The sequence below is a fragment of the Mustela putorius genome, unplaced genomic scaffold (assembly GCF_011764305.1).
Source record: "Mustela putorius furo isolate JIRA1106 unplaced genomic scaffold, ASM1176430v1.1 tig00000228_pilon_pilon_pilon, whole genome shotgun sequence".
Lineage (NCBI taxonomy): Eukaryota > Metazoa > Chordata > Mammalia > Carnivora > Mustelidae > Mustela > Mustela putorius.
Window position 1 is genome coordinate 32,546,228 of NW_025421322.1, and position 23,707 is coordinate 32,569,934.

The 23,707-nt window shown below is 41.7% G+C and overlaps 1 protein-coding gene across 14 annotated transcripts in view; it reads right to left on the minus strand.

Moving 5' to 3' along the window:
- The window catches only part of TMEM71 (transmembrane protein 71), a 30,477-nt gene extending 6,770 nt beyond the window's left edge, over positions 1-23,707 (minus strand). Inside the window, exons 1-7 of one of the 14 annotated variants that reach the window (XM_045078138.1) lie at positions 23,365-23,707; positions 21,925-22,006; positions 20,648-20,708; positions 18,650-18,862; positions 16,966-17,087; positions 4,625-4,798; positions 659-734 (exon numbers count right to left, since the gene is read on the minus strand). In XM_045078138.1, the coding sequence (XP_044934073.1) occupies positions 659-734; positions 4,625-4,798; positions 16,966-17,087; positions 18,650-18,862; positions 20,648-20,708; positions 21,925-21,970 (692 nt within the window). In that variant the 5' untranslated portion in view covers positions 21,971-22,006; positions 23,365-23,707. Of the gene's footprint in view, positions 1-658; positions 735-4,624; positions 4,799-16,965; positions 17,139-18,649; positions 18,863-20,647; positions 20,709-21,924; positions 22,007-23,364 lie in introns of all 14 variants that reach the window. The other 13 variants (XM_045078140.1, XM_045078139.1, XM_045078137.1 and 10 more) reach the window with 13 other exon arrangements.

The following is a 23,707-nucleotide window of genomic DNA, read 5'->3' on the forward strand; positions in this document are numbered from 1 at the left end:
TGACATTTGAACAGATTCCAGAAAGAAGTAAGGACACATGTTATAGGGCTTTCTAGAGAAGGCTGTACTGGGCAGAATAAATAGCAAGTGCAAAGGCCCTGAGGCATGAGTGCACTTAGCATAGAAGGGATTTGACCGCTGCCCTAGAGACTTGGGCAAGAAAAGAATAAGAATGGCATGCTGAATAGAGGGTAGAACAAAAATGTGCCTATAATCAGGCAAGAGCATTATGAGATCTGAGATTCTGAGTGGGCTTCCCTGGAACAGATACTTCATGTGAGGATATAACAATGTAATAAGAAAGATGGAGTCCCAGCAGGGACTTCACATGACCTTATTGGAGCTTCAAATGCCTTTGAACTCCAAGTGGGATTACTCAGGTTTTAATTGTAGCAGGGAGTCACTAGAATTTAAATGAAAGATCATACATAATAAAATCCAAATTCCTAGCAAAACCCACTGGCTTTTGTACACTCTGTGAGATAATGAGAGGGGGGAAGTGATAGAAAAAGAGGCACTTAAGGGGCACAGGCAAAAGAACCGATCGTAACCACGGAGCTACTGAAAATGCATTGTGGAATCGGGTGAAGAAATTATCAATCAATTACAGCTTTATTAATTATGAAACACTGCTGCATGAAAATAAAATTTGAATTACCTTGCACATGCACAGATGATGAGGAACACAGCCAGCAGAATTGCTGGAAAGGAGACATCTTGCCACAGACTGGCTTCTAATAGAAAAAATAAAAATAAATGAATTAGAAACCATTGCTGACAATCTTAGAACAACAAAATTACAATAAAATTTCTTTTTTATACACCAAAAAACCCCCACGAAACACATTTTCAAATGTATGTCAGCTCAAGCAATTTGCCGTAAGTAGCAAGATAAAATTATCGATGCCATACAGATTCATTCAACAGATAATTTTAGCAAATAATAAATTTTTTCTGTCTTTAAGAAATGATTATGCTACACAAACAGTTTTGGAGCTTGCCTTTTACTGTAAAATTTTTACTGGGGAAACATTTTGTGGAATATAAGCTAATGTCAGAAATCTAATTCTGATGATGATGACAATCAAGCCTAAAAGTTATAGACTGCCTTACAATTCACAAAGTGTTTTCATACCTCCTTGAGTCAACACAACAAACTGTAAAGTAGGAACCACTGTCATTGCTCTTACGTGAGAAGACCAAGACTGAGAGATGATGAAATCTCCCCAAGGTGACATAGCTCTGAGGTGTCAGAGCCAAGGTTTAAAAACCATGTCTAGCCAGAACACAGTGTTTTGCTTGAAATGGGGCAGGGAAAGAGAATTGCAACTTTGCATACTGTGAGTCTCTAGAGGGAAAAAAAAATGTATACTAAGAACTATTTGTCCTTGAAAAACTCTGCTATGAATAAAATATTTCAGTGCTATAAAGCCACATTGGAAATGACAGGAAATCCCCTAGGAATTGTAATCATTGAAGTCAAACCGATCATGAACCTGAATATTACTGGAGTGATCTAAAAGAAATCAGAGTTGGCTTAAGAAGAATCACACAAAGATCTAAAGGAAAGGAAAAAGAGACCTCAGCTTAATTTCTGCCAAATGCTTCAAAAGCTTTATTTTGCAACAGTTGTTTAAAACTTGGAATGACTCTGTGCTGTGAATGTATTTATTTCTGCTATTTCTGCTATGAATGAAGATTGAGTCAGCTAACAAAACCTACTTAGTCCATAATGTGGGTGGCGTACTAAAGATTGGCAGTGCAAAATATAGCAGTTGTGAATGATGTCACTGAGAATGTACGGTATTTCATGTATACTGTGAATTCAATAAGTTATTGTGGGTTCAGCTGAACACTTAACCATTCTTCTAAAATGTGTTTGTATTCTTAGCTGACTCTGATTTGATATGGAATTTGGAAAACATTTCTTTACAGAAACAAGTCCAGCTTGACAGACCGCCAAAATCATTAGGCTTGAACAGTGAACAGAGACTGGTTTAAATTCAAATTCTACAAAGATACGATTATGTGATTTGATACAAGGTATTCACTAGTTCATTACATCAGTAGCCATTTACCTACTATCTAGTTTGGCTTAGTTCAACTGTTACTTCCTTCAGGAAGCCCTCCTTGATTCCTTCAATTCCTCTATGGCTCTTAGCTACTCCTTCTCTATACCCCCATTATCCCTCATGCATTTGCATCAGCAACCTTAACAAACTGAATTAAAAGTGCTTTCTCTAGATTTCCCCACTAGCTTGCAAAGTCACCAAGAATAGTAAGCATCTAACTGCTGTTCTTTGGTGGCACAAGGTGGTGCCCATGGGGAGCCACCTCTCCCTGCTCTTAGTACGTGATTCACTTGGAGACTGAGCTCCCTCCCAGCATCCAATCTCCTTCCAGCCATCTGGAGCTTCACAGACTTATCGACAAAGTTATTCGTTTTGCCATGTAGATGGGACCCTTCCAGAACCAGTGAAACTGGGTCTCTTATTATAACTCAAGAAGGCTATGATCTCTTTCCGCTAGACTGGAATCTGGGAAGTTGCAAGCACAACGCTATCAAGAAGCATCATAGAGTAATAATAGCCTTTTTAAAAAGATTTTATTTGTTTATTTGAGAGAGATAGAATGAGAGACAGAGCATGAGAGGAGAGAGGTCAGCAGGAGAAGCAGACTCCCTGTCCAGCAGGGAGCCTGATGTGGGACTCAATCCTAGGACTCCAGGATCATGACCTGAGCCGAAGCAGTCGCTTAACCAGCTGAGCCACCCAGGCGCCCCAGTAACAGACTTTTTAAAGAGTAAAGCTGACATAGAAGACAAGAAACAACAGGAGTAGAGACTGACAGTAATCTGAAATCTATGCCCAGAATTTTCATTAATGAACCAATAAATTCCATTACTGATTAATCCAACTTGAGTTGGGTTCCCACCCACTGCAACTCAAAACATCCTGACGGACAGAGATGATGTCAGGCAGGCCTCTATCCTTAGTGGGTAGAAGATCACCTGGACTGCATACTCACAACCTACGTGTGAAGGAAATCAAACAGAATCGGATGGAGACCTTGGTGCCCAAGGACTTCACAGTGGGAGAAGAGGAGGAAAATGTTTTCAATAGATTAAGTTCAGAGGGCTAGAGAATCGGAGGGAAGTGTTACCCCCACCAGCCCGAAGGGGACAGACAAGGGCCCACAGAGGTGTTCTTAAGTCTGGGCCTTGAAGGGGGTAGGGGCCTTCCAGGTACAGCAGTCTGGAGACACATTCTGGACACGACATAGCAAAGCACATGTACAAAGGTTTACCTGACCTGTCTAAACTTGAGTATCCCTATCTATGAAATGGAGGTAGCACACTTAATTGGTCCACCAGTTTTGGAGCACCTGCTCTGGATCAGGTGCTATGTGGGCTGGTTGGTATCCAGATGACTGAGACATACTGTCCACCCTCAAGTAGCTCAAAGCCTGGTGGACAAGACGCAAAAGCAAATATGCAAGCGTAGTAAATATGCAAGAGCAGTCTAGGAAATGGGCATAAGAGAAGGAACCCTTGAAATCTAGATGAGTACCAAGAAGGGTCACGTAATCGCCCCCCTAACCCCTGGAAAACAAGGTGGGACCTCTGGAGGAGGTGACTGTGGGCCATCTGGAAACTGTCTAAACAATGAAAGTTGCTCTCTCTGTCATCCCAGCACCTGGAAGGGAACCACAAAAGCCTTGAACAGTCACCTAGTAGCTGACCTGGGAACCAAATGGAATGGGGGCACAGTGAGGAAGAATGGTCAGTGAGATGCAGATTCATGGTTTTGTGAAGACAAATAAAGAGAAGATTTTTTTTTTTCTGTTCAACCTCAGTCTTATGTAATCATAATCTCACATACATTTTGAGTACTTGGGATACAGGACACGTGATGCTAAGTGCTTTCCACGAATTATTTTAGTCGTGACAAGGTAGGAACTATGATATCTCCATGTACAGATGAAAATGCTGTTTTAGAGAGTTCGGGGAACCGCTTCTGAGTTACAGCTAACAAGTGGGGGCTGGGCTTTGAACCTTGGCAAACTGAGGGACAGAGACTTGATGCTGCGCTGTGTGCAGACATGATTAATCTGATGTTGGCAAACTGGAGGTTGAAGAACATGCTTGTTGAATTTATTTCAGATTTACTCCTGACAGGAAATACCAATACCTTTATATCTTTTGACTTTTCCTTGCCAGAGGCATTGCACTAAAGGGTGCTTCTGTCTTCCTTCCTTTCTTTTTCTTCTTATAGAATATGTCACAGATACAGCGAAGTATGAAACATAAAATCACAGAGACCTGTGTACGCATCACCCAGCTTCAGCAAAGCTTCACATTTTGCCAAATGTCTTCAGGGTTTTTAAGAGTAGAAATAAAACACTGCAAATCCAGTCCTTCTGGTGCCTCTAAGATGACACCCTGAAAGCAGGGACCTCCTCTGCTCGTGCGCCACCTGCGGCTGCAGTGCCCTGGTCCTCCCCTGCGCCCACAGGCAGATCCCGTTCCCAAGTGCACCTTAGTCATCTCTAACTCATTCTCTGGCCCTGAAAGGAGGAATTCTTTGGGTGTGGTATAGATTTAAAAAAAAAAAACAAAACTCACTTGCACGATCCAAAATGTTCCCTGGGAAATGTTCAGAAGCCATCACATGAGACTGAAGAGCCCCATCGTGGGAGTTCTGTCGTGGAATCTGAGACATGGCATGGCTAGAGGAGGGGGCTACATTCGGCTGTTCCGACTCCCAGGCATCAGTCAGGGAACAGTCAGAATCCCCGCCTGGAAAAGAAGAAGGGCTCAGTGTGCGGTGCTGGTGTGCGGTCAGTGGCTCTCCAGGTGCAGTAGCAAATGGTCATTGCCATAGCGATGCTTTGGGAGTCTGATGGGAGATGGGTCTCTGAGTGGGGTGGCATTTCAATTTGTCCTCATCTTTGAAGGCCCCAAAGGAAAAGGCTCTTCAGTGCAGAGACAGCAAAGGCCAGAAGCTTGAAAGCCTCGTGAAGAAGGACCATTCCAATACGATCAGAGCAAAGGGACCCACTGGGACATAAGGCTGGAAAGCAAGAGTGAGAGCAGGTCACACAAGGCACTGACTTATGCTGCAGGCAGGGGAGAGCTGGAGTGTCTCTGAGTGAGGGTGTCACTGGACATCCACACTTCTGTGGTATTTTCAGGTGGATAAAGCATTATGTGGTTTTAGTATATGGTAATATCCAGGTGGCCTTGCAAGTAATCATGAGCTAGTAGCCTAAGACTCAGGTACAGAAGAAGATTCGTTTATAGGATATCTCACTCTTAATCCCTGAGTGCAGTGGGAGTTATACAGATGGATTTGAGAGATTTGTAATGAGTATATGAGAGAGGCTCGTGAGCCATGAGCCTCTCTCATATACTCATCAGAGGTAGAGGGAGAGGGAGAGAGAGAGAATTTCAAGCAGACTCCCTCCTGAGCATGGAGCATGACTCAGGGCTTAATCTCTGGACCCTGAGATCATGACCTGAGCTGAAATCAAGAGTCTAATAATCAATGGACTGACCGGCCCAGGCACCCTCGCCTCTCATCTCTATTGCAAACAATAGCAGAGCCAACTCCTTCTATTTCTTATTCATCCATTCAGCAAACATTCACTGGATGTGATTCTATACGAGGAGCTGACCCAGCTGCAAGGAAACAATGGTGAAGACGATGTCTCAGTCCTCATGCACCTCATGCTCGGGTCGAGGAGAAAGAGAATAGCTGTGAAGGGCATTCTCCCTCTGTAAAATACCTTGAGATGCTGGATCAAATATAATAAAGATCTCAACTTTTTTTTTTTTTTCATTCAAGGAGGCTGTGGTTTGGAGAGGGACAGGTATACACACCAACAATGAAGATGCTGTGGGGTCATTGCTAGCATGAAGGGCAGCAGAAGGCATCCAGGGAGAGTCTAGGAAGGAATGTCTGAGTCCATCGGGGCAATCCAGGCATGCTTCACAGATGAGATGGTGCTTACATGAAAATCGGACAAGTAGGAGTTCTTCCAGGGAGATAGCAGGAAGAGGGGAGAGCAGACAGAATAAACAGGAAGGGAGTAGGGCAAGGAACGAGGGGAAAGGGAAAGAAGAAGAGGAGAAGAAAAGACATTAACCCACGAGAGAACATGGGGGAAGGTGTTCCCTGAATAGCGAGTGCTCCTATGAGCTTAGACAGAAGGGCATGTGAGGGTGGATACTCTTAGGAGATGATCTTGGCTGGACTGCTAAGCAGGGATCCGATCACGAAGGGCCTCATGGGTCACACTCTGTTGCTAAGATATATTTCCAGGGAATCTGGAACATGAGTGTAATGTGAGGACTGCTCTGTGTTGAAGTGCTCACTCAGCAATAAGAGACTCATATCCCCCATTCCAGGAGCAGGGAGCGATTGTGGAATCCCCCCCAAATACATGGGGTCTTCATACAATGGTGCTCCTTAACTGGAGGAGATTTCTGCCCCCAGGGACATCTAATAATGTCTGAAGACCTTTTTGGCTGTCACAGATTGGGGGGGGGGGGGGCAGGCGTGGCAGAGGAGGGAGTTGCTGCTGTCATCCAGTGACTAGAGCCCAGGGATGTGGTTAGCATCCTGGGGGCAGGCCTCACAGTGAAGGATCGTCCAGTCCCAAGTGTCAGCAATGCTGAGGTTGTGAAACCCTGTCAAAGAGAGAGCAGACCCGAGTGTAGAATGAATCCTGATCATTAGAGCTCTTTCAGCAGCTCTGGTAAGCACTTACAAGCCGAGAACATCTGTATTTTCCTACATTTTCTGTATCTTCCTGATTGCCCTTACTCTTGACAAAATACCCTGCATTCTGCCTTCATAGGGCAAACCATAATTTATGATATCATAATTATTATATAAACACATACTATTTAAAACACAATTTGTGTGGTTTTTGTTTAATACCTACTTCCCTTATGAGACTAAAACCACCATGAGAAAAAAGGCCACTTCGCCTGCCCCAGCCCCAGCCCCCAGCGATGATGTGGAGCATGTTGTTAGCACTCAGTAAGGTATGTAATACACAGAGAGTTCAGGTAGCGGGGCAGGGAGAATGAGACATGTGACGCCGTTCTAACAACTTGGGCCGCTGTAACAGCATCACAGCAGCCACAGAGATGGGGTGGGGGTGGGGGGTCACTGCTCAGCTTTGTGGAGGCTAAAGCTGATTTGAGTTTGAGGCTTTAAGCAGGGAGAGTGGCCTCCTAGCCCAGGCTGGTGGGCTGACTCTGCATGTGGCACTCCCCTCCCACAGCCTGGATACTGAGCAAATGAGCTGGTGCTTTTGGACCCGGGAATTTCTGCCAACCCTGCAGTCTCCCTCCCACCATCCCACCCACACCCTGCGACCGCTTGATAAAAAGCAGTCTGCAGAAGCATCCCTGCTGGTTGCCATAGAGAAAGGAAACAGCAGAAAGTAAAACACAGGGATCATCCAGTAATGTCCATGCGGCCCAGGAGGTCCTGGACCATGTGCATTGCAGCATCAATCATAATGGCCACGCTCCCAGAACAACCGAAGCATTCATCTATAGATGAAGGAATGAAGAAAATCCTGCCATTTGCAATGCCATGGAGAACCTGGAGGACATTGTGCTAAGTGAAATAAGCCAGTCATAGAAGGGCAAACACTGTGCAGGTCCACTTACAGGAGGTACCTAAAATCCTCAGTCACAGAGGCAGAGAACAGAGTGGTGGTTTCCAGGGGCTGGGAGGCACCTAATGGGGGATTACTGTTCAATGGGTATAAAATTTCAGTTACACTTGATGAATAGGTTCTAGAGATCCACTAAGTAACATAATAGCTGTATGTAACAACAGCATTGTGCTCTGCAACATTTGTAAGGAGAATGGATCTGATGTTGAGTGTTGTTACTACAAACATCCCCCAAACACACACACATATGCACACAAGGACACCGAAACTCTGGAGCGCTTGGATATTCCTATGCCTTAATTGTGGTGATGGTGCCACAGGTGTTTGCACCTGTTCAAACTCATTGAATTTACACATTAAATAAGTACAATTCTTTGTAAATCAGTTATATCTCAATAAAGCTGTCAGAGAGAGAGAGAGAGAGAGAGAGAGAGAGAAGCTTATCTGGTCAAATTCACATGGAAGTGAGAAAGAACTAAGAACTTTCATGGCTGATTATTTCTTGAAGGGTGACGTTTCGCTAAGATCTGCAGAGCTGTGGACGGGAGACCTGTGAGAGCAGTGAAAATGTCTCCAAGCTTGGCTGCCTTGTTGAACTCAGAGCCTTGCCCTGGGAGCTGCATCCCTGTAAAGTACTGGAATCTTATTCAGAATTTCCTAGAAGAGATGGCATTAAAGAAGGAAATTGCAAAAAAAAAAAAAAAAAAAAATCTTAACATTAAAGAATGATCAAAGAATTTTCATCTGTGGGAAGACATGGTTTGTCCCCAATGTACACTTTCCCTAACTGACATTTAATTTTTGTCTCCAACCTTGATAATAAATGAGAGGATCCTAATGCAGATAACATTTCCACAAACAGTTCTGTTGTATTACATTTGAAGGTATTAATTCTAATCTGTTTCTCCTGATGTATTTAAATTCAATCTAGCTTACTTCCATTTTTAAAAGCGGTCTGTTTCTTCTAAGTGTATTTCCATATCCTTGCATATAAAATGGGCATTATTGTTTGCTATGGAGGGAAACACAAAGCCATATACAGAGGCTGCCATCAAAGGTATAGGAGAAGCATTGGCTCTGGAGAAAAGCACAGACCTCAAGCTGGGAAGCCTTGTCTGAGATTGTCCTGCCTTTCTTTCCTTGGACTGGCAGAAGCGAAGTGGGCAGTCCTGACCAGTCCTCCCTGCAGGAATGTTTTATCTTCTTTCACTATGACTCACAGGCCCTGGGAACGTCTCCCGAACTGCAGTCTCGGGGTCCGGGGAGCTGCAAAATGCCATGGCTAAAAAATGATTGCAGCTGATGAGGAAGGTGTCTAGACACAGCTGCAGAAGGGGTGAGCTAAGGATAAAATAGGCAACCAAGAAAAATCCTTTTTAGTCTGAAAAATGAGGCACGAGAAAGTCAGGGGAAGTAAGTTTTGATTGCATCCCTTGCCCAGAGAGAAAACAGCAGAACAATTTAATTTTGAATTCTTCTTGAGTCTTCTAACGAGGCAACATTTCCAGAGAAAAATAAATTGCTGATAAAAGTCACGGGGCCTTGGGTAAATCCGGAAAACAAGAAGTCTGGGGAAGATTTGATTACAGTTGACAGCAGAGATGAAGGATTTCAAAGTCCTGTGTGCACCCAGTTTGCCTAATTACTGATTTTGAAGGGGGGGGGTGGTTTGATTTGTTATATTTAGAAGATATTTGGAAACCATGGGAATTTTAGCAAGATATCTCATACTCGCATAGCACTCGTGTGGTCCAATTGCTTTACAATTGTTTGGACATGTTTCCAGGAGGAAACTACGGGAAAACTAGATGTTAATTTCTGAATACATGTAACATTGCCTTTAGAACACCGAGTCCCAGACTTCTAACAACCAACCACCATTTTCCTGGTTTTTGCTGTACCCAGAGTCTGCCTACTCTTAGCCATCTTTAATATTTTCTTTGTTTCATTAAATCTTTTACTTTGAAGGAAACGTTATGTCAATCACTTAAATGCCACAAAGAGAAAGTAAATGTAAAACTGAGTACAATGAAAATGAGACTTTATTTAATTTGCCCGAAATACCAAAAAGCTGAGCCTGTTCTTTGTTAAAAGAACTTTGTGAAAACAAAAGACTAGCAAGACTTTGAGCCTTAAAGTACCAAGATTCTAACTAAGCCTTTCTCCTTGGTTATGTCGGAAGGGCTGAGAGAATTGGAAAAGGGACCACAGCTTCTCTGTCACTGTGAGAAATGGTGTTCGTGACTTTTTTTTTTCCTTTAAGATTTATTATTCATTTTGAGAGAGAGAGCATGAGCGGGAGGAGCAGAGGAAGAGGGAGAAAGAGACTCTCCGCTGAGCAAGGAGCCTTACGTGGGGCTTGATCCCACAACCCTGAGATCATCACCCTAGACAAAGGCAGATGTTTAACCAACTGAGCCACCCAGGTGCCCTGGTGTTCATGACTTCCATGTCCTAGAGGGGTCGGCCACCCCAGCCCCCACTTCTGGAAATGTTGTGTCGCACGGAGAAGAGACTTACTGCATGTATTCAGGAAAGCCAACCTATAACCAAGAGATGGAAACCTCCAAAAAGCACCTGATGGGTGAATACAAGCAAGCCACTGCTGCAGCAGCATTGCCAGTGAGAAGAGTCATCCTTAAAAAAGTCATGGCAGTCCAAAATAAGCAAATCCATGGAAACAGCAAGCAGACTAATGGTTGACAGGGGCTCGAGGTGGGAAGGAAGAATCGGGAATAGGTAATGACTGCTCATGAGTGTGGGGTTTCTCGTTGCGGTGGTGAAAATGTTCCAGAATTAGAAAAGGGTCATAGTGGCCCGGTGCAGTCACTGTGGGAGACAGTATGGAGGTTCCTCAAAAAATTAAAAATAGAGCCACCATATGATTACTTTACTGGGTATTTACCCAAACAATACAAAAACATTAATTTCAAAAAGACACGTGGACCTCTGTGTTTATTGCAGCATTATTTACAATAGCTAAGTTATGGAAGCAGCCTAATTGTACATCAAGGCATGAATGGATAAAGAAGATATCTCACACACACACACACACACACACACACAAAATGGGCTACTACTCAGCCATCAAAAAGAATGAAATCTTGCCATTTGCAACAACATGCGTTTGCAACATCTAGAGGGTATAAAGCTAAGTGAAATCAGAGAAAGACAAACACCATATATGTATTTACTCATGTATGTATTTTAAGAAACAAAACAAATGAGCAACACAGAAGAAGAGATAAGCACAGAAACAGACTCTTGACTGTAGAGAATAAACAGATAGTGATCAGAGGGGAAGTGGAGGGGATGGGTGAAACAGAGCGAGGGCTTAAGAGTACACTTATCGTGATGAGTGCTGAGTAATGATGAGAATTGTTGAATCACTGTATTCTCCCACCTAAAACTAATTTAACACTTTGGTTAACCACACTGGAATTAAAATAATTTTTTTAAAAAGTGATCAAAGTTGCACAAACTACCATGTGAATACATTTTTAAGAATCACTGAATTGTATACATTAAAATGATAGGTATCATGATATGTGAATTATATCTCAATTAAAAGGTAATTAGTGCTCCTGATTACTGTAGACATTTGTGCCCATCTACCTGGGATGCCAGGAGTAGGTAAAATGTGCTCTATGTTGCCTTCTGATTAAGATTTCTCATGTAACTTATTTATGAGAAAACTTTTCAAAGCTATAGGACACTTGAATTGACTTCTATATTAAGCTGTATACATTAGCCATTTCTTTATATTCTCCTCTTCTGTGACATGCTCTTCTGGTTTCCTGAGAAATCTTCCCCAGAGAACCTTTCCTGGGTATAGCGTAGTGAGCATATGTTCAAGACTCTTGGGTTGGAATTCGGGCTATGCTACTTACTAGTTTTGTGGCCTCAGGGCAAGTATCTAATCTGCCTTGGTTTCTCTCTCTATAAGAGAGATAAGGATAATATCCTTTCTATGTTATTACAAATGATAGGATTTCCTTTTTAATAATGCTGATTAACATTCCTTTATATGTATATACCATATTTTCATTCTTCATTCATCACTGATGGGCACTTGGGATGTTTCTCTATCTTGGCTCCTGTAAATAATGCTGCAATGAATCTGGAAGTGAGGATAATATCTCTTTGAGATTTTGATTTCAAATCCTCTGAGTATATGCCTAGAAGTGGGATTCCTGGATCATATGGTAGTTCTATTTTTAATTTCTTTCTTCTGTGAAACCTTTACATAGTGACTGGACCAATTTACATTCCCACCAACAGTGCACAAGGTTTCCATTTTCTTCAGAACCTCATCAAGATGGATAGGCCTAAAGGACATTATGCTAAATGAAAAAGTCAGACACAAAAGGAGAAATATTACATGACTTCATCAGTCCAAGTTCCATCTGTGCCAGATAAACAAATCCTACTCATCTAGTGCACAGTACAGAGGCTATAGCTAACAATGCTGTGTTGTGGCCAAATTTTACTAAGAGGGTCGGTCTTAGGTTCAACGTTCTTAATACATGCGCACGCACACATGGGTAATACTCCTTCACAGACACTGGAGAGAGGGGATGTACATAATACGGAGTGACTGGGGGACACCTAGAATGCTCAGGTAGTTAAGTGCCTGCTTTCAGCTCATGTCAAAAGCTTGGGGTCCTGAAACTGACCCTTATGTGGAGTTCCCTGCTCAGTGGAAGTCTTCCCCCCTCTCTGCTCCTTCCCTTGCTGGTGCTCTCTCTCTCTCTCTCTCTCTCTGAAATAAATAAATAAAATCTTTAAAAAGTACATGGGTTGGTTGGTATAATGTTGGCCCACAATAATCATTATGGTTAAGGGGAATTATGACTGGACCTTCTGATCATTCTCCTCAGTTTCTTTAACTCCCGTTTCTGCTCATTCACATTTTCTGTAAATAAACCCCTTTATTCCAGAGACCCCTGTAACAACTTCTACTATTGGCTTCCAAAGCAATATCTTTAGGTCCTTTCTTGTTCTGCAATGCTTTTGTTATGTTTCCAAACCTCCCCGGGCTATCGTACTACTTCCCATTTGTGCCTCAAATTCAGTTCATGTGAAATAGAATTTGTTATCTCATTTCTTGACTCAAATCTGTTCTTTTTTTTTTGCTACTTTAGAGCTAATAAGTCCCAAGCAGAACCAGTCCCTATGCAAGTATGTACTTTTCACGAATTAGTACATATCACCCTCACAATGATTCTATGTGCTACTAGTATCCTCTTTTATATGTGAAGAAATGGAGGTTGGGGGTGTTCATTAACTTGCCTAAGAACACTCAGGCTGGAAAAGATGGCTTCAGAACTTGAATTCAGACCCATTCAGCTCAAATGCCCATTCCCCTCTTCATTCTGCCAATCCTGTCTTCCAGATCTTCGTGATGCCTCAACTTTTCCTGCCTTCCCCCAGTGTTCTTGGATTCTTCCCACTTCTCATTGCTATAGTCACTCATTCACCAATCTGTCCATTAGGCCCTGGAGAATATTTGTTAAATCTCTTCCTTCCTCTCTACTTCTAGATGTTCCTTTGTCTGCCTCTTGGTTTTAATCGCCCCTGAGCTCCCACTTGTCACCCTTCATCCAATCTTCAGTTCATGTTACTGTCAAGGTCATCTTTGAAAATTCAAACCTGATTATGTTATCGCCCTGCTCAAGAGCCTTCTAAGGTACTTTTGAATGAGTAAGGTAAAATCCGAGCTCCTCAATATGGCACAGAAGGTTCTCCAAATATATCTTCTGTCTATCTTTCCAGGCCCTACTTCCCTGCCTCCTTCTCTTCACATCGTCCTGTTTATACATCCTTGTTATTGTGGGAACTAGGATACACTCTATTTAAATAATCTTTTTGTTTGTATAAGAATTATGTCTTCATTTAACAAGTACTCTATTTTTAAATTTAAATTTATCTCACACACACAAGTACATTTAAATACTGGTGAAATCTTAATCCTATTGTGTCAATGTCAATTTCCTGAGTTTGATAATGACTGTATATAGTTGAGTAAGTTGTAACCAGTGAGGGAATCTGGATGAAGTGTATGCAGGCCTTCTGTATACTATTTTTAGCAACTTCTCATGAATCTATAATTCCCACAACTTAAAAAGTTTTTTTTGTTTTTTTTTTTAATGAATGTAGCATTGTGTTTTCTGCCCAGGAAGAAGAATGAGAAAAATAGTAAGACATGCAAGTACTAAACCATTAAATTATTATATGGTTGTATTATATGTCTCCTCTTGCCTGCTCTTTGAGCCTGGGCTGTGGGGTATATATGTTGAATTTCATCTTGGAAAGAAAAGTGAAATCCTTTCTGGCACTAGAACAAAGACTGGGTTTTTGAACCAGACAGATCCACATTGGATTCCAGTTCTGCTGTTTATAAACTAAATGAACTTGGGCAAGTCACTTAACCCTGAGCCTCACTTTCACCATAACTATAAAATATTATGATCATAAGACCTACTTCCTAGGGGGTTTGGGGATATTTAAACAGGATAATGTATATAAACAAGGTAAATACTTAAACGAGACAGAAGATACTTAGCTTATAAATAAACACGCTTGACTTCTTTCTCTAAGGTTACATCAGCAAATCCTGTTGGCTCTTTTTTTTCTCCTGTTGGCACTATCTTTGAAATGTATCCAGAATCCTCCTGCTTCTCACCTCTACCTACTTCATTCCAGCTACTATTATCACCCCAGTGAGTCACTCCAACATCATCTTAAATGATTTCCTTGCTTCTGCCCTACTACCTATCTTACCTTTAATCTGAACACAGCAGCCAGAGTTACCTTGTCAATGTATAAATAGAATCTTATTCCTCTGATTAAAATCCTCCAATGGGTTCTCCCCTTATTCAGAGTAGAAGGTGAAACTTTTGAACGGGCTTCCCATTGTCCCTGTCCTTCCCCACTGGCACAGCCACATCCCTCTGAGATCCTACCCTCTCTCTTCCCTCTCACACTCAGCCCTGGGGTGCTCCTAGCCCAGGAACTTTGTGCTGGCATTTCCTTTGCCTGGATTGTTCCTCTCCTAGATGCTTTAGTTCCACTTTGCAGCCAATGCTCAGAAGTCATTCTTACGAGGTCATCTTAATCGCCCTACTTAAACTTGCAATCCCCATCTCTTCCTCCTCTGTTTTTTCCCACACCACTTACCACTTTTAACGTGCTATGTAGCTTACATATTGTCTGTCTACCCCTACGGGGATGCAAGTTCCATGAGAACAAGTTTGCTTGCCAATATGTCCCAGTGTGTAAAATGGTCCCTGGTAGATAGCTGGCCCTCAATAAATCTTACAATTGAATGAATGAATGAATGAATTCCAGCAGAATGAACAACATGAGCACAGCCACAGAAGTGTGGAAGAACATGGTCCATTCAGGAAACTGGAAAAGGATGACTGTTCCCAGAGTAGAATGTGTGTGGGGGTGGGGGGAGTCTTTCTCCCTCCCTTCTCAGAAAGCATCTTGAAGGATCCTCAATCCCAGCCTCCATTTCTTTACCTCCCACACTCTTCACCCTCTACCCTCTGGTTCTCTTCTCTTTTTTAAAAAAGATTTTATTTATTTATTTGAAAGAGCGAGAGAGAACACAAGCAGTGGGGGAGGGGCAGATAGAGAGGGAGAAACAGGCTACGCATGGGACCCGATGCGGAGCTCGATTCCAGGACCCCGGGATCATGACATGAGCCGAAGGCAGAGGTTTAATGGACTGAGCCACCCAGATGCCCTTCCTAGGTCTCCACCACCAATAACTTCAAGATCAACAAATCCGGTTGTCATCCCGTTTAACCCCTGAACATGATTGGTCACTGATAACTGCCCCATCCCTCTTGAAGCCCTATTTTCCTTTGATTCTCGTTTCATAACACTTAGTCTTCCTCTCACCTCTCTGGATGCCTCCTCTCAATCCCTTTTGCAGACTAATCCTGTCCTATTCACGCATTCAAAATGCTCCCTTCTGGACTCCCTCTTTGCCAACTCTACCTTCTTCCTAATATGTCTCAGCCATTCTGTGGCTTCAGAGGCGATTCACAGATGTGTAGCTTTAACTCACACTGTCCCTTGGAGCCCCAGATTGACTTGCCCCTTATGTCCCAAAGGAACTTCACCTCAACATGCTCCAAACCATGCATGTGGTCTTCCCTCACCCAGCAAACCTACTCCCCAGATTCCTCAGACCTAGCCATTTTGTCTCTTAGCTTCCTCCTTTGCCCAGAGAAGTCCCTCCTATTTTCTGGAAAACAACTCAAATGCCACTTCAATGGGGATGACTCCTGAGTTTCTGATTGGGTCAAATTTCTCATTACATCGTATATTTTTCTCCATGGCATTTACCACAATTTCATATATTTATATTTACCACAAATTTATATTTTATATTTGTTTGTGCAATTATTTGACAAAGGTCTGAACCTCACCCCCCCGCCCCAGCAAACTAGAGGCTGGGGTTATGTTATTTGTATTTACTTTGTGTCCCCAGACCTAGCACACTGCCTGGAAGATGGTAGGTACCCAATAAATAACCACTGTCCCCATTCTAGTAATAAAAATAATTGTAACTACAAATCACTGAGTATCAGGGATTGAAATATGCTTGACATTCATTGTCCATTTAATCTTTAAGATATACTTTGAGTTCATATCATTGTGTTTACATACATATATGTGTATCTATATACACATATTTACATATAGTAATATTGTGTTCTGTGTATTATATATGTATACACAGTATCATGTATATTTAATATGAATATATATGATATACATGTATATATAATACATGCATGTAGCATGTATTTCAATAGGAATACATGAATATATATATTATACTCTACATATGTATCTTGTTTTTAAAATAAGGAAACTGAGACATAGCAGAGTTAAGTAACTATCTCAGTGTGCTCACCCAGAGACTTGGACCCAACTTCAGTGTCTTTTCTCCATCTCTATCCTGTATAGACAAGATACACCGAAGATGTACAAACACATATTTCAGGTATTATCAGCTTAATAATTTACACATTTAAATTAGGCTATTTTGCATAACATGTGACATGAATACGTATGTAATTGGATCATGTAAGTAGTGTGGAGAGAACCTTGGTGATTTTTTTAAAATGTGGCCCATTCCTTCTATGCAATGATGGTCATCTCTGGAATTTATATTGGTCTGGGACCGCATGGTTGCTGCTGCCCATTTGTGAATGATATTGCACTGTGGAAAAGGAGATTCAGACTCACCAGTTTCACTGCAATGCTCCATGTCCAGCCTCCTGACCCCCTCTAACCAGGTGTCCTCACTTAAGGAAGAGTCAACATCACCGAAGATGTTTCCGTGCAACCAGGATTTAGAGGTCCTGAGGCTGAAGAGATTAGAAAAGGAACGGTGGACTCTCTTTTTCTTTCTAAATATTCTGGAGAGAAATGGAGAAATGAAAGTAGCATGATGCATAATGCAGAGCAGCCACGTTTGGTTCAAAACCAAAAATTTAGTGAAAGTGATTTGATGCATAGAACCCATCTCCGTAACTCGGATCTGTGAAGCTCATTTCATTTGTTCCCTCTGTTAATCCCACAGAAGTTTCTTAAATTTCTGTGTGTTCCAGGTGCCTGGATCAGTATCAAAGATGCTGAGATACAAAATAAAACCTTCGGTACAAAAAGTTCACAAACCAGTACAGGAGATAGACAAGAACTATGCAGATGAAGCTAATGACTTCATAGAGCTTATCCCACACCAGATGTCTTTCTTTGTGGTTGACATAAAGTAACTCATATTATCCTTGGAACAGCCCCGTGAGGGAAGTACTATCCTGACCCCATTTTTCAGATCGGGAAACTGAAGCACAAAAGGTTAAGGCACTTGGTTGAGGTCATATATCTAGTAAGTGGCATAACTGGGAAGCAAACCCAGGCAGCCTGGCTCTGGCTCTAGTCCCTGGTCTGCATTACTATACTAGGTAGGGGATGTGTGCTCCGGCGGAATTAACTGGAGGCTGCTCTGAGAGCATCAGGAAGGGTGTTGCTGATCAGGAGTCAAGGGAGGTTTCTGAGGATAGGAGACCACGGAGCTGCAGAGGATGATCTGATCCAGTCATTGAAGAACAAGTAAGTCTCATATGGGCCCATGCTAGGAAATGAGGCTGGACAGGTAACATGAAGGCAGGGAATGAAGAATCTTGAATAGTTCTCCATTATAGTAACATTATGTAAAGAGCTACAATTTGATGTTAGGGTAAAGGGAGATCACTGGGTATGTCAAGGGAGAGGCATAGTGATGACATGCATCTGATTTGCATTTCTGGGAGGTTTTGCCTGCTCACCCATCCATACTCCCAGCACCCTATCCTCCACATTGTAAGAACAAATCTGGTCATTCATCATTTGTCAATGGCTCCTCCTTATCTTCAGAACGAAAACAAACACCCTGAGCTGGGCTTGAAGCTTCAGTTTGTGTCTGCCCAGTCTTCCCTCCTGCCTCTCCACCCTGAGTTGATTTCTGCCAAACCGCCTGCCGTTTTCCAAATGGTACAGGGTCTCCCAGGGCTCCATGCCCATTCCATCTCTGGAAGTCTCACTTGCTACTTTTATCTTAGCTAACATCCTACATCTGTCAAGACTCTTGTCAAGACTGAAATCAATCTGCATTATCTCTAGGAATCTGGTTTTAACCTGTTTCCCCAAATGAAATGGGCTTCCTTTCCTCATCTCCTCCACTGCATTCTGTTCAGACCTTGACCGCAACACCCATACTGCTTCAGTGCGTTGGTTTGTTTTCACGTCAGCAGTCCTTGTCCCTTATGAGTCTTTGTGCCTCCACGATAATGAGCTCTTAGGAATCATCGCTAAATGAACAAATGAACGAATGAATAACTAAGTGGGTGGACCAGACTTCAGATTCTTTCATGTAATCTCCTCTACTTACCTCACTAAATTCTCCTTGTAAAGAACACTGGTCTGGGGTGGGCTCAGAGTTATGTTGCCATCTTTGTCATAGAGGAAACTGTCTTCTGTCCAAGTGTAGTATCCATTGGAGAGGAGTCTGGGACTTCGGCGACAGGCAAAGTGGGAGGCTGTTAGGAGATCTACAGAGCAGCATTTGAAGGAAGTGTCACCATCCAGGAAATCACAGGCAAAACTAAAGGGGGAAGAAGGAAAGTCCTTTCCACTTCTATCCACTACATCCAGTCCCACAAAAACCACATTTCTAGCCACTGTGAAGGAAAACACCTCTTAGCATTCATGGCTACCAGTTACTTCTGCCTCCCTAAGAATGTCACTTCTACTCTGGGCTTCATCTCCTCACTAGTGAGATCATTAAACGACAGGGCATTTAGTGCCTTTTTCTGTTTTAAACATGTTGATGAAAACTTTCTGTCTAATCAGTCTTTTCACCACATGATGCAACTACACCCCTGACATTAATCCATTTTCTTGGATGAAAAATATTGCAAAACAGCCTATCTGGGATGTTGGAAACTTATAGTCACCACCCCTTTTCTTTGAATAGCCTTCCTGTTGCGATATCTTTATTCTTTCCCTGATTGATAAATTTCAACCTTGCAGCCACCAGGCACAGAAGAGTTACAGGGTGAAGACACAGTCAAAGAGATCTTTTTGGCCTTTGCCGATTTCCCTCTAGATCAGCTGCACAAATGACTATGCAGTTGTGATTTGATATCCAGGAAAGTCTCCCATTTGGTTGGGGAAAATCTCCATGTGTGTTGGGTTTGAGAAACAACCATATGCCTGTGTGATTAAAAGGCCACCTTATGCCACAAGCTTTACGGAATTTCTGATAAAGTTTCATTTCATTTTTATTTTTTTAAGATTTTATTTATTTATTTGGGAGGGAGAGCATGAGAGACAGAGCACAAACAGGGTGGGGGCAGGTCAGAGGGAGAAAGAGAAGCAGACTCCCCACTGAGCGAGGAGACTTGGATCATGACCCCAGCCTAAGGCAGACACTAAGCCAACTGAGTCCTCTGATGAAGTTTTAAATGTAGAAACCTGTCCACAATTAATACATGCACTAAATTTAGTAAAGGACTATTTTAAATGGATATTATTTGTTGAAATTTACTATGGGCCTGGCTCATACTTCATGCTTTATCTACTTTTCACAAACCTCCCCCAAAACTAAGTATTGTGATCTTCATTACACTGTAGGAAAAAAAAAAAACAAAAAAAAACTTGAGATGCAGAAAGACAAATAACTTGGACATTTAATAATAGCTGGTGACAAGTGACAAGGCTAGGATTGGAGTCCTGGTCTATCTAACACTAAAGCATGGGCTCGCTCCACATGGCCGTCTTGTTCATCCTTGACTGATTCATTTGACAGTAGCAAGAGGCCTAAAATTTACAAATAAGGCCAGGTCCTAACACCAAGGCATGATTCCTTTATACCACTGGCACATTTTACAAAATGCTAGAGAAAACATCAGTTAGAGCTACATAAGGAATAAGAAAGAAGAGGAAAAAAAAAAGAGAGAGGAAAAAATGAAGGAAGGAAGGAAAGAAGAGACTTCATTACAGAACTTGAACAAAATGGTAGACTCTACGTGGTTTTTTCGGAGAATGGAATCTGGACAGCTCGGGCATTGATCTAGAATCCTGTTGCTTTTATAAACTGAGATAGTAAAGCATATTTAGGAGAACATCAATTTGAGAAAAAGCAACTATTCATCAGCCTCCAACAGTTTCTCCACTCTCCGAACAATTCACATGTGCTCCCACACTCACAGTCACCCCCTCCAAATCCATTATTCTGTTAGGCAAGTTTTCATTTTGCATGTACATGGGACTAAAGATTTATGCCCGTGCCAAAACTGGATGAGAGATAAAACTAATATTTTTAAACCAGTATGACACATAGGAAGATACATGATTGATTTGTCTTGAGAAAAGTCCCATAAGATACCTTGGGAAAACACATGTGGGAGACAGCTCTCCAGTATATCTTCTCTCAGAGCCAGAAGAACCTGCATCGGCAAAGAGGAGAGAAGCACAAATTTATCCCACCTCCCCAACATGCTTGACTGCAAATAACGGAGGCGTCAAAGAAGGTATGAATAGCTCCAGGCTCAGCAGAGATTCCAACTGGTGCAGGCATCCAGTGAATCAAGACTAACACAACTTGTCACCAGACCCTTATGGGGAGCCAGAAATAATCGAAGGGCTTCTATCTTTTGTTTCTTCTCTCACTCAACATCCTTTAGAGGTTTCCGAGTGGAGGATGAGGCAATAATAAACCATTAGCATCAAACTGACTCATGAAAAGGAGGAAGAAAGCATCTTGTGTGAAGCTGTAGAAAACCCGAATCAATGAGCCAACGTGCTGGTTATTTTAGCTTACTCAGTAATTTGAGGGATTCAATCATCTGCCCAGGCTGTCTCTCATTAGGGCAGTTTAAGGCGCTTTCATTGTAAAATAATGAGCAGAGGACATTAGTGGAGGAAAAAATTAAGTTTTGTTTTGTTTTATATAAATGATTTTCCAATGTATGAAGCCTGTGAATATTCTCAATGAAAAAAAAAAATCATCCATTCATTCTGCTCACTTTAACCAAAGGCATAGCAACAGATTTCAGTTGGGCAAAGTGCAGTTAATTAATATTCTAAACTCTAAAGCGGGATTTTATACAGTAACGTGTGAACACTTCTAATAGCTTCAGTGAAACTTGATTCCACTGCAGATGATTAATATCTAAGACAAAGTTTAGGCTTTCAGATGGGGCTGGTTGATTTGTAAGGAGTAAATGGTAGGTGTGTGTGTTGGGGGAGGGGTTAGAAGCAGGGCTTGGGGAGAAAATGTCTAGAGGAAGGAAGAAACTTGAAACCACTACCATTTTAACAACGCCCTTACTTCCTGCAAGTAGCTATCAAAATCATTCAGTATTTTTTTATAGACAGTTTTGCATCTTAATAGTGGCTGATAAACAATCTCCTTTCACATTTATGCACAGGCATCTAAAAAACCAGTGATTTTTTTTTTTTTTCTACTAGGAAGACAAATACCACATTTCTCTCAAGGAAAGAAATGAAGTCAAAATCATTGCCAAAGTGAACACTGGCACTTACGAAGCACAAGCTACTGACAGATGGTTAATGGTATGAGTATCAGCAAAATCAAAGCAAGGAAATTGCTAAAAGAAGTCTAATCGTTCAAAAGATAATTGCGCATAGCAGTTCTCCTACATTTACTTGCCACTGGTGTTGACATCAGTTGAGATATTCGGTACATCTTGGGAAGCCTGCTTGTTCAAACTTCACAGATTTTCTGAAAGAGCCATGAAAAAAAGGTGGATTATATATTAAAAATAGAAAAATCATGCCAAAACAGATGGCATCTACTAATTGCACCAGTCAGTCTTGTTTACTGAATGACACGAGATTTTGGACTGAAGGAGGAGACTGGAACCAGTGACCACTGAGATTATGTCTGCATCTATGGTTCTGTACTATTTCCCATTGTCTGTCTGAGGGCATCCAAAATAATCTTGTTCTGTAAATAAGAACAGCATTTTATTTGAGAAAGCAAGATTTATGCAGTTGATCTGTCCTCAAAATAAATAATGCCAGTGAATTATTTGATTAAGAAATCAGAAAAGAAGGTTGGGTTTTGTAGAGCCCTCTAAATAAGTATATTTGTAGTTTTGTCACCCAATGCACATCGCCGTCATTATCGAGTTTCAAGCAATGCTTGGAGATTGGTGTTGGTCTTTTGCGCAACGCCTCGGACCACTGACAGGTAGTCATAGCAAGGGCTGGCGGTCTTTCATAGACGCTGTCAGCCTGGACATTCTCAAGCAGCACAAGAGTGCACTTAAAATAGCCTACCACCAGGCAGATTTCAAAATGCAGCTCTCAGGAATATATAAATTTACTTTCTCAATTACAAATTTAAAATACATCTAAGTGTGTAAATTATGTAGACTTTGATCATATCCCACTCATCTCATAGATCTATCTGCTGTACACTATGACGCTTTCTACACATCACTATCCTAATAGCCTTGCAAGGTAGGACTAAATTCTTTCCTAATTTACCACCTCTTTCCACGTTTTTAAAATGTGGTAACTGGTAATGGATTGTTTTTGTGGCTGTCATACATTAAATCAAGCCAGGATAATCCTACAGCTCCAAACAGATTCTTTCAATAAACCAGATGCAACACCTTTTCAAAAACAGAGATCCTAGGTATAGAGACCTTTAGAGAAGTCAGGAGAACTCTCTGGCATTCATTGGAAGATCTCTAAATCAAAGCATACATTTATAGATTTTTATTTGGAATATAAAATAATATTGCTTGCACCGTAATATAATAGTTTGCCACCATCCTTTTGATTTTTGATCTATACCATCTTAAAGGTGCAGCCCAAATTATACCACGTTCGCTTTTCCCAAGTATTACATTTAATTTTAAACCAACAAGTCCTGTGGCAGAAAGCAAGGTTTTTACTGCTATCTCTTACAAATACTTATATCAAGCTACAGGCAGTATACTAACAGTTAATCGAGTATTAGTAACACTAAAAAAGCCTTCAGTAACAGCTCTAAATCTTTTCAAGAAACAGATTCTGTCTACCAGTTCTATCAAAGTAACATATCCATTCTGCAAAATAATCTGTCCGTACATGTTCCTTCCAAAGGGGGTTCCCACTTTCTTCTTCTTCTTCGTGATAAATAGAAAAATTACTGACGTGCAAAGTTTCCTTGGGTCGACGGCGAAAAAATCCAGGACTTCGCAGTTCTTCAGCTGAAAATCATGTTAGGGTGTCAACAGGTGCACAGAAGTCCTGTAACGAAGAGCATTCTCTCCTTCTAACAGATGCCTGCGCACATCACCGTGTGCAGGCATTTGCAGAAAGTTTTGTCTTCAGTGGCCTCTTGTTCTTTTGGCTGCTTCCTAGAATAAAGGGGCATGTAGTTCTTGAGAAAGTCAGCTTTATAACTGCTCTTGTTTTCTTTCAAAAGCAG